The 10968-nt window shown below is 36.2% G+C and overlaps 1 protein-coding gene across 1 annotated transcript; it reads left to right on the forward strand.

Annotated features, from left to right (window-relative positions):
- The first annotated feature begins 256 nt into the window (after positions 1–256).
- Positions 257–3469, forward strand: LOC113774062. Its single transcript, XM_027318635.1, has 5 exons — positions 257–1708; positions 1841–2803; positions 2888–2929; positions 3043–3132; positions 3251–3469. Exons 1-5 carry the CDS (start codon positions 257–259, stop codon positions 3467–3469), a joined length of 2766 nt encoding a protein of 921 aa, XP_027174436.1.
- Positions 3470–10968: the final 7499 nt, after the last annotated feature.

Genomic DNA, 10968 nt, shown 5'->3' on the forward strand with positions numbered 1-10968 from the left:
GTAGTTGGTTTCAGACGAGCTGTTGTACTATGCCTGGTTGCTCTGCTATTCATGTTGTTTTAGACATGTTTATCAATGGATGTTTTGATCATGATGTATTTTTTTATCTTTTAAGACTTGTATAAACATGGTGTATGCTTCAATAGTCTTGAGTTCATGACTGGTCATCAGTGTAAACATAAGTCTCTAAACTAGATACAGTTGTCTGCTATTTGCTACTTACATTGCTCAATAACTGTCACTTTTGATTCCTAGGATGGCTCTTTTTCCTGCTTATGATATAGTTGTTCACTATGAGGAGAAACAAGTGAGAATTCCAAATGTCGATCCAATTGATTACTTCTACATTAATTTGCTATTTGATGTTGCTGAGAAGGTGTTCAGTGAAGTCCCTGGGCATCTGAATAAGTTAATACACATGGGGTGCCAGATTCCTAAGACAGATCGTATGTTTGATATTACAGATTATGATAATGTACGTGAAATGTTCTTAATGCATAAGTCTGGAAGAATGATTAATGTGCATGTGCTGGATATGGATGTTATTCCATCTCATAAAGCTAATCAGATGAATGAAAATGGTCATAACACTGATTTGAACTTAGGAGAAAAAGGAAAGGACAAGGTATCTGTTGTTGCCATTGATGATTCTGAGGATGAATATAGTGATTCTAGCTCTGATTCAAGTTGGTTGCACAGCATGGATGGTGACAATGAGAAAGATTTAGATGTTGATAGTGATAGTGGTGAATCTAACATGTCATTTTTTGATTTTGATGACAATGAGGAGGGTGATTTAGTTCCTGATTCTGAAAATGAAGAAGAAACTGACCCTGTTCAGCAAGCTTTGAAATCAAAACTTTGGACGTACAACCCAAAAGCAGAGATAGAGTTTAAGAAAGGTCTACTGTTTACTAATGTCAATGTATTTAGAGCAACTTTAAAGGACTATGTAATTCAGAAAGAATTTCCAATTATGAGACTGAAGAATGAGAAGAGCAAAGTCACTGCTGTCTGTGGTGTTGAAGGGTGCAAATGGAGAATCCATGCATCACCAGTTGCAGATTCCATAACCTTTATGATTAAGACTTATCAAGGTGAACACACATGTGTGATGGACAGGAAAAACACAGAAGCTACAGCTGACTGGATTGCCAAGAAACTAGTTCCAATCATGAGAATTCACCCTAACATGTCCACCAAAGGGGTAGAAGCAGAGATGATTAAATATGGTGTGCATCCAAGCAAATGGCAGATGTATAAAGCACTAACTAAAGCAAGAAATGAGATTGAAGGCAATCATATTGAATCGTACACCAAATTGCCAAAGTATTTAGAGCTCATCAGGAAATACAACCCACAAAGTATCTGCAAAATACATTATGATAGGCCTACTCTTCTTGTTGAGCCTAGATTTCTCAGAATGTTTATTAGTTTCAAAGCTCAAAGAAGTGGATTTGTTGAAGGCTGTAGACCTTTTGTTGGTTTTGATGGATGTTTTTTAAAAGGTCCCTTTGTTAGTGTGCTTCTCACAGCAGTCACATTAGATGCTAACAATAGCATTTTTCCTATTGCATTTGCTGTGGCTGAAACTAAAAATAAAGAAACCTGGAGTTGGTTTTTTCATTACTTTGAGGAGTTTTTGGGGCCATTTACTTCAGAAAATGGTCCTCATGGTCCTCTAACCTTCATGAGTGACAGGCAAAATGTGAGCTTCACAACAGTTATGCACATAATTCTGATTCTGTTATGCATCCAGATTCTGGAATAGTTATGTACTTAATTCTGATTATGTTAGGCATTAATGTAACTTGTTTGCATGTTTTGGTGTTCATTTCAGGGCATGAGTATAGCTTATGAAGAGAAAGTGCCTGTTGCTAGTGGAAGACATTGTTGTAGGCATATCTGCAGTAATTTTAAAGCTCAATTTCTTGGTATTTTGCTTAGTAACTTGTTCTGGAGAGCAGCAAAAAGCTTTGATGTTGCAGGACATAATGAAGCCATGGCTAGCATAAAGGAGTTAAACGTAGAAGCATGGAAATACTTGAACAAAATTTCCAAAACAACATGGTGTAGATATACCTTCAATACTGGACTAAAATGTGATAATGTCACAAATAACTGCACTGAGTCCTTCAATGCATGGATAGGTGAGCTAAGAGGGAAGCCTATCTTGACACTTGTTGATGGGCTGAGGAAGAAGTTCATGAAGAAAATGCATAAGCGATATCAGAAAGGGTGCATGCTCACCACTGCCATCACACCAAAAATGCTTGGTAAACTACAAAAAATAGGACAAACATCAAGACAATGTGAACTCACTATGGCTTCTACTGACGTATTTGAAGTGGGGGATATGAACAGGTCCTACATAGTCAATTTATCAGCTAAAAGTTGTGATTGTGGAGCATTTCAAATTTCAGGCCTTCTTTGTAAATATGCTGCACTAGGGATTATCTACAAGAGAGAAAAGCTGGAATCCTACTGTGAGCATTGGTTCTCAAGAGATAAGTACTTAAAGACATATTCAAGTATGATTCATCCAATTCCTGATGAGAAAATGTGGCCACCTATGCCACATGTTACACCTGCAACAGTCCTGCCTCCTCCATTGAGGAGAGCTCCAGGTAGACCAAAGACTAAAAGGAGAAGGGAACATGATGAAGGGCAATCTGCATCACAACCAAAAAGATTGAGCAGGTTCAAGTGTAGAAACCGTGGCTCTTTTGGTCACAACAAGAGGTCATGCCAAGGAGCACCTGTCCAGAATAAGAAGAATGGCAACAGAACTCCTGGCCAGCAGGTGTCATATGTGCTGAATTTGCTACTGAATGTCATTATTTTATATCAATTCATTACTTACAGTTACCTTATTGCTTAACAACAGACTATAGAAGAGGCAAACCAGGAAGAGAGACTGCAAACACAGGCCTGTCATAAGCAACTCTTTGGGTAAGATTTTTTTTCCCTCTTCTTCTGATTGTAACATTTATAGCACATGCATTGTCTAAGCTAATACTACTTGTCAATGTTTACTGCTAGGATCATGTCTCTGGCAATGTTCCAGCTGTACACTCAAGCCAAGGCAGCAATCCTTCTCCTTCAATTCAACCTGCAACTATGAATGTGCATGTACAGATTTAGAGCACAGCAACCACTTCAAAGAAAAATGTGCAATCGAATGAGTGCATTTTATGATATGCTTCAATAAAATGCTTGAGTGTAATGTTCAACACGTGTGATTGTTCAGAGAGGAAGGCCTTTAAGAAATACTTTCTCATCTGCTAGAGGGAGCAGCAAGAGAGACAACTCAAATACTGCTCAGATCACTCAAATTGTTGAACAAGCTGGTCATCAGCAAATTGCTACATTTCAAGTTGCTACACCTGCATCTGAATCCATCAATGCAGCTACAACACTGCAGTCAACAAATGTTAGCAACAATAGCAGTTTCAGTATGCAATTCTGATGCATACTCTATAGTTTTGGCAAGTGAATGCTTACTGCTAAAAGTATCAACTCAGTAGTATGCCATTAATTAGGTACATAACAGAATATTTTGTACTCTACTGTGGCAGATTTATATGTTTCTGCCTCTCACGACATTGCAATCCTCACGATCTGTTCTAAGTGATTTAATGGTTCAGATGGTGTTTTGAACCTTTTGTGGGTTGCTCAGTCATGCTCTCCTATTAATGGAATGTTGTGTTTCACTTTTGTAGTAATTCAATTACTGAATTCTGATCAGACTTGTTGTATTAATGCATTAATCTTGTAATGCAAGTATGCTTCTGTGACTGTTTTGTTTTGTATTGTTGGTAACAAGTGATTTTGTACTGATTACAGTAGATATAAATAGAACTCTAGCTTGCATTTATATTGTAAACTACAAATGCTGTTGCATACATGATGAAAGGAACTTGTTCCTCTCTTATGTCTTACATATAAATTCGAATTGCAGCTACTTCTACTTCATCACTAATGTACATTTCTGGATAGCATCAGCCTATTGACTTCACAATATGGATGAAAATATAAACAGCAACAAGTATGAGATTGACAATGAAAAGTATAGCCGCTGCATTTGTTAGAACAGTTGGCATTTCCCTTCTAACAGCCATAGACCTTTGTTGCTGTTGGTGCGATTGTAGCACTGAATTGGTGTCATAATTTCTACTGTTAACCTCTTCTTCTTCAGGACCCTCATACCACTCGAAGTACTTGCATTTTGCACAAAAAAAGTATAACTTGTTGGGGTTGTTTTCAGACTCAGAAATCTTCAATGTTGCCTTTCGATTGCACCGGCAATATTTATTTTGTATTGTGAAGGATGTTGGAGAGTTCCATGATGCTCTCCTGTGGCTGGAAGAAGCCATTCTCTAGGGACTGTAATATGACTTGAAGCTGCCAAACTGAGTATCAAGCAAGCTGTGTTTTGAGTTGGAAAATTGCTGCTGCTTACATGAGTCCAGATTCTGGTATTCATGGAAGTATGACCATCGTTTATAAGCTAGTGCAAGAAGTTACATCAATTACCCGTTAAGTAGCCGTTGGTTTCTCAGACTGAAGAAGTTGTTGCAGGTCATCATCTGGAAGCATGTTGTTGCATTTATACCCCCTGAACTTCCTTGATGCTTAATGAAAAAGCCCCTCCCTTGTTAATACTACTTTTCAAACAACATCAGGGCAATTTTGGAAGAAAATTCTTATCTCACTTGTACAGCTAATTTTTTAATGGGAATTGAAGCTGCCTAGACTGATTCTGCAACTTAATGTTCTTGTTCAGGGGTGCTATATGCCATTTCTGAACTTAGAGGGGAGCTCAGTGCAACTGTCTGTAATTTCAAGGGAGGTTTCTACAATTTTCCCTATTTATAAATATATATTTATATATTTATATTTATGTAAATTTATAAATATTTATAAATATATATTTATATAAATTAATAAATTTATATATGTAAATATATATTTAAATGTATAAATTTATATATGTAAATATTTATATATTTATAAATATATCTATAAATATATCTAATAAATATATTTATATATCTATATATCTATATTTATATAAATTTATAAATATATTTATATATCTAATGCTATGATACCAGACGGGACGAGGGGTTAGCCCCTTAAACCAGGAACAAGTAAAGAATAGAGGAGGAAAGCATAAGAGTTAGGAAGTGGGTCGCAGCCGGACTGCCACTAGTTAGTATAGGCGGTTAGACCAACCATGTATAAACAAAATATAAAGAATATTTAAAGACAAGTTAGAATGTTAGTTCAGGCGGTATAACCAGCCATATATGGTTAGTATAATCAAAACAAGTAAAAACAAGTAAATGAATATGAATGTAGGTGGCTCAGCCAACCATTTGATTGAATTAGAATACAAGAATATAAAAGAAAACTTACAAGGATATGAAGCTTGGACAAGCTCCTTTGTTTGATCCTAAAAACTAAAATATAAAAACTAAGAAATTGTTTGTAGAGAGAGGGAGGAGGATTCTTCAAGCTAGAGAGAGAAGTAGCTTTGAAGAATTGGTGTAAGAATGGTGTGTAGAATATGTTGGGTTTGAGGGATATTTATAGTAAAATTTCCGTAGTGCTACAGTACCGCTACAGTGTCACTGCAGTGCGCACTACAGTGCAACGTTTGTCTTTTGTTGCAGTGTTTGTACAGTAACTTGCCGGATTGCTACAGTGCTTCCCGGTGCTACAGTAAAAATGATATTTTCTGAATTTTGTCCCGATTGAGCCAACTTTTCCGATTGAGCCAGCTTGAATATTTTGTTTTTAGAAAATAATTGCGGATAGCTCTTGTTTTGTCTCTTGAATCATTTTGTCAATCTCAGGTGCTTGTGTTCCCCCTTGATGCTTGATCCAATGTTTGTGAAGAATTAGCCTCTGAATTTTTCTTCGCCTCATGAAGCTTTGATCCTTCAAACTGCGAACTGTGTAGTTTGTTGGTTTTGCAACAATGTTGTTATGTTGATACCGAAGATAGGGAGGAATTCTTTGTCCAGTTTCAAAGTTGTAAAATACAACATTGAAGAATCTGATCCTATCTTCCCTGCATTGATGTTTGTGAGAATAATATTCTTTTGCGATAGAATTATTGGCAAGATATTGAGGTATCCATTCGTCAACTGTTGCTGAATTTGTCATTCTTCCTGCAAAACAGAATTTGTTAGTTTTTTAGAAAAAGGCAGGAGGGCATTTGAATCAAGAAGTTGGGATATTATGCCCTTGTTTGTAGTGAGATAAGGAACAAGTTTTTGAATAAAAGTGTTCCAAGAATAACATTATTGGATAGTTTTTTGGCTAGAAGAAATGTATTTGGAATAGATAAGGAGGAGAATTGGATTTGAACATTTGTTAACTTGAAGTTAATTTCAAGTTTGGATCCATTAGCTCCTCTGAGAATTTCTTTGTTTTGTTCAAAGAATTGAGGTGGGATAAGGCTTTCAAGAATACAATTTTGGTCTACCCCCGTATCAAATAGGGCTTCAGTTTCGATCACATAATTATTATTAATTAGCAATTGAATCTGGACCAAATAATCCTTGTCTTCCTTGGGTTTTTTAGAAAGTTGTTCTAGGAATTCAGAATCCTCTTGATTGATAGGTTCCTCAATTGGTGTTAGGTTTTGAAGAACAAGGTTGTTAAGGTCTTGTTTGGCTTTAATTGATCTAATCTCCTCTTTGAGCAGATCAATTTCTGTTTGAAGGTGTTGTAGGGTCAAAGGTTTAATAGATTTGGAAGGAAACCTATCAAGAATGTCTGTGAGATTATAGGTTTTAAGAATTCTAGGGTCTCTAGCTAAGGGATTTGAAGAATTTGTGGCTTGGTTCAGGGATTCTTTGAATTTGTCTAAATAGAGTTATCTTTTCTCTATTTCAGAAGTATCTTCAATGATGTCAAGAAGAAGGTTTTGATCTTTTGTCAAAACATTGATGGTAGGACCTCCTTCTTCTTTGTCACTGGTGGTATGAGAGGAAGAAGATGTTGAAATATCATATTCTAACTGATTGAGATAATCTTCTTCTCTTTCAGAATGATCAGTTTCTGATTCGATTAGAAGATTTGATATTTGGGTTTTAACTTGGTCTTCTAGTCCTAAGGTACTGATCCTTTGGTTAAGTTTACAGTAACGGGCTATATGTCCGGGTTTGTGGCATTTGTAGCAAACTGGAAAGGAGTTTGTTACTTGAGGAGACTGGATGGGTGGAGACTGTATGGGTAAAGGTTGTTTGGGCTGATATTTCTTTTTGTATATAGGTGGTTTTTCAAAATGTTTTGTGGGTTTGGGCCGTTTGTGAGGTTTTTTGTAGCAACTGGGTAACCCAAACTGTTCACAAAAGGATCCAAGATCTTTTCTCCTTTGGGCTCGATCCTTTGCTAGTTGTCTGAGCATCTTGTCTTGTCTGCACACTTTGAGTGCCACTTGTTGAATTTGACTTGTTAACTGTCCATAGGTTATTTCTTCCCATGGTACAGTTTCATTGTATTGAGTCCTTAATTCTTCTCGAACAAGATCTCGTAAAGATTTTGGAAGACCATCAATGAATTTTTCTTTCCAATAGGCCTTGTTGCCATCTGTCCTGGAATATATCCTGGTTAAGAATGTATCCTTGTACCATCGGAAGTCTGAATGACTCTTGCATTTGAGATTGTTTAGTAATTCCGATGATTTTTCCCTGAATATTCCTGGATCACCGACGAATGTTTTTGCAATGGTAAATATCAAGGTTGCCACCGCATCTGAGATAGTATCTCCATCTCGAAGAATTGGTTCACCATTAGTATCTATCTTGATAGCATTAAGAATGCTGTCTTTGTCTTCTGTGGTGAGGTGTTCATCCCACCACCCTTTGAGTTGTCCTGTAAATCCTGTAATAAGAATATGAGCAGCTAATTGGTCAGTACAGCCATGTGATGTCCGATAGGCTGTTGCTACCATTGTCATTTGTTGAAGAATTGTAAGAATGTTATATTCAGAAATGCCATCTATGCTCCATTCATATATGTTATTAGCATTATATGAATTTTGCAAGATGTTGGGTTTTTTTTCAAGAAGAATATCTGGATAAGTGGCTCTGGAATAATATAGTTTTTGTGGATTTTTCCAATTGGTAATTGGGTTTTGTGGAGAAGAGGGTTGATGTAATTTGTTTAAGGTCAAAGACTCTTGAGGTTCTCCTTTGGTAAGGGTGCAAGCCGTTTGACTAACACTTGCAGAACCTTGGTTATTTGACCCTTGTTTAGACAATGGGGTAGAAAAGGATTGTTCTATTTTGGCTATTCGTTTTTCTAATTGGGTTAAGGGTTTGTTTTGAAATTCTTTTTGAAATTTGGTTGGTATTTCATGAGGTTTGAAAATTGGGTTTGATGAAGAAGTGGTTGTGGAAGGATTTTTGGGAATAGTTCGGGTTAAAAGATATTCTCCAAGTGTTTGGAGATACTTGTTGGTGTAGTTGTTTTGCTCATAAATTCCCTGGATATCCTTGCTATTAATTACTCCTTCATCCTGGATATTTTTGAGCTTGAATGGCTTGGCATTAATTTCCGTTGACTTGTATGTGAAGGTGATTGACTTGGATGGTGGAAGTTGTGCTTGGATTTCTCCTTCAACTGTTTGCCACCTTGTCACCACATTTGTTGTTTGCGAAAAAGGATAATCAATCTCTTTTCTTTGCGAATATACTTCAAACCAGTCGAAGAACTGAATATGTTGTTTTGTTCTTCTAAGAAACCTGTAGAATTCTTCCTGTATCTTTTGTCGATGTTGTCCCTTGTATTTGTCAAAGAACCACATTCTTTTCGAATAATTGTTGTCAGCATAAAATTCTGTTCTGATATTTTGTTTATCCAAAGAAATCACCCTTAACTCATCCAGTTGAGGACGATTCTCTGTTATTGAGGGGTATGTAGGAGATCTAGGAAGTCCTTCTTGTTCCGCATCATCAGAGGATTCATCTTGAGTCTCTGAAGGAGTAGGTCTGCTGGCTGCATACCTTGCTTGTGGAATTTTAGAAGAAAGATCTAGATCTTGTAGCCTGGTTGAAATGGAAGGATTCAGTGGTCTGTCTGAAACTGACCTTCTTCCTGTTGAGTATCTAGGCATATCTATACCAGTTGTTGATGAAGATGATGCCCTGAAACTCATTGATCTGTTAAATTTGATTTGAACAGCTCCAGAAGCAAATTGTTGAATGCTTGAGACTGATGTATTTTGTATTGGATCTGCTGGAGCTACTTCGGGAAGAACCCAGCTTTCTGGTAGTGAGATCTGGTTCCAGGTGATAGATCTTGGAACTGTAATCCTAGATCTAGCCAGATCTGTTTGGAATAGGACTGTTTCTCCTTTTTGTAAAGTTTTTAAGGCTCCTGTCCTAAATGCTGAATTCATAACTTTGTATTGAATTCTATAAATGATAGCCACAGGAAGAGTCCCAGTTTTGACTCTATAGTTAGCAGTTTTTATGTTTAATGTTAAAGTATCCAGAATATTTTTATCTTTTAAAGAGACTGTGAAGTTTGGAAAACAATCAAAATATACTGGTCCTCCGCAAAGTCTTGTTTCTGCCATACCTAGGAGGGAATCATTGAATTCTAAGAATCTGCTATCTCTAAGACAAAGGAGTAGGGATGTATCTAATCCTTCTCTTGTCAAAGATTTAGCTGCAATTTGTACTAATCCAAAATGAATATAATTGTATTTTTCCTTATGTTTTTCTATTGTTCTTTTGGATAATAGTTTGATTTCTTCATGATCAGCATCTAATGCTATATATGTAGACACCAAATTTTGAATAATTTTATGTAGCCATCTATTTCATGATTTTCATTTTAGATTGCCTGCATTTTAGTTCGTTATTGTGTGTTTTGCACTATTAGTTGTTATGTTATTTTAGTTTTACTCATTTTCGCCCTTTTAGTTGATCTATTTCATTTGCTATTTATTCTTGTTTGCTTTTACTTTTAGTTTTTAGTTTTAGCTTTTAATTTTAAAATTAGCATAGAGTTTTTAGAAAAAAGAAAAGGAAGACATCAAAAATATGTTTTAGTCATTTTGTTTTTATTCAATGCTTTCTTGAAAGAGAAATGAAAATGAAAAATCACAAAAAAAGGAGAAAAGAGAAAATTAAAGGAAAAGGGGAAAAATAGGCTTTAGTTGGATTGGAAAAATGAAAAAAAAGAGAAAAAAGAAAAAAAAGGGAAATTCGTTCACAAAAAATATGTTTATTTCTTTAAATTCAATCTTTGGGCACTTTAGTTATTTTTATTTTGAGAAAAAGAAAATGAATGAAAATGAAAAAAAGAAAATGTAGAAAAAGATTGAAAAATGGCCATTTTTAGTTGTTTAGTTTTTTTTGTTTGTTTTCATCATTATTAGTATTATTATTATCATTACCTGGTTTGTGTAATTTCGATATTATTATTATTTATATTTTATTTCATCATTTCTGTAATTATCAAGTTGTTAAAAAAAAAAAATTTATTATCGCAGCATGCACGCTGCAAATTTTTTGCAGCGTGCGAGGTACAACTTCAATAGCCTTTGGAGGGCTGGATGTGAGGGCCTGTCCTTGTCCCTCATCCTCACCTTTCAAACAAGGGTTTAGGAGTTTGGGAGGATCCGTATAAATAGCAAAAAAAAAGAACAGCCGCAAGGGAGAGAGGATCTGGGGGAAGTTTTTTGGGGAGCCGCAAGAAAGAGAAACAACGGCTGAAAGCTAGAAAGCCGAGAGGGGGGGGAGAGAGAGAGAGAGATCGATTGGCGGCCGCAACTGGAAAAGAAAAAGAAAACAATGACGGAGTAGGGAGGATAGAAGGGGGTTTTGGGCTAAAAAAAAGAGAAACGGAGAGTGAACAAAAAGCTGAGAAGAGGAACTGAAGCAGGCAGCTTGAGGGGAAAAAGGGCGAAGGAAAATGGGAGCCGCCTCTCACGCGAGGAGC

The sequence above is a fragment of the Coffea eugenioides genome, chromosome 6, assembly GCF_003713205.1.
Source record: "Coffea eugenioides isolate CCC68of chromosome 6, Ceug_1.0, whole genome shotgun sequence".
Taxonomy (NCBI): Eukaryota; Viridiplantae; Streptophyta; class Magnoliopsida; order Gentianales; family Rubiaceae; genus Coffea; species Coffea eugenioides.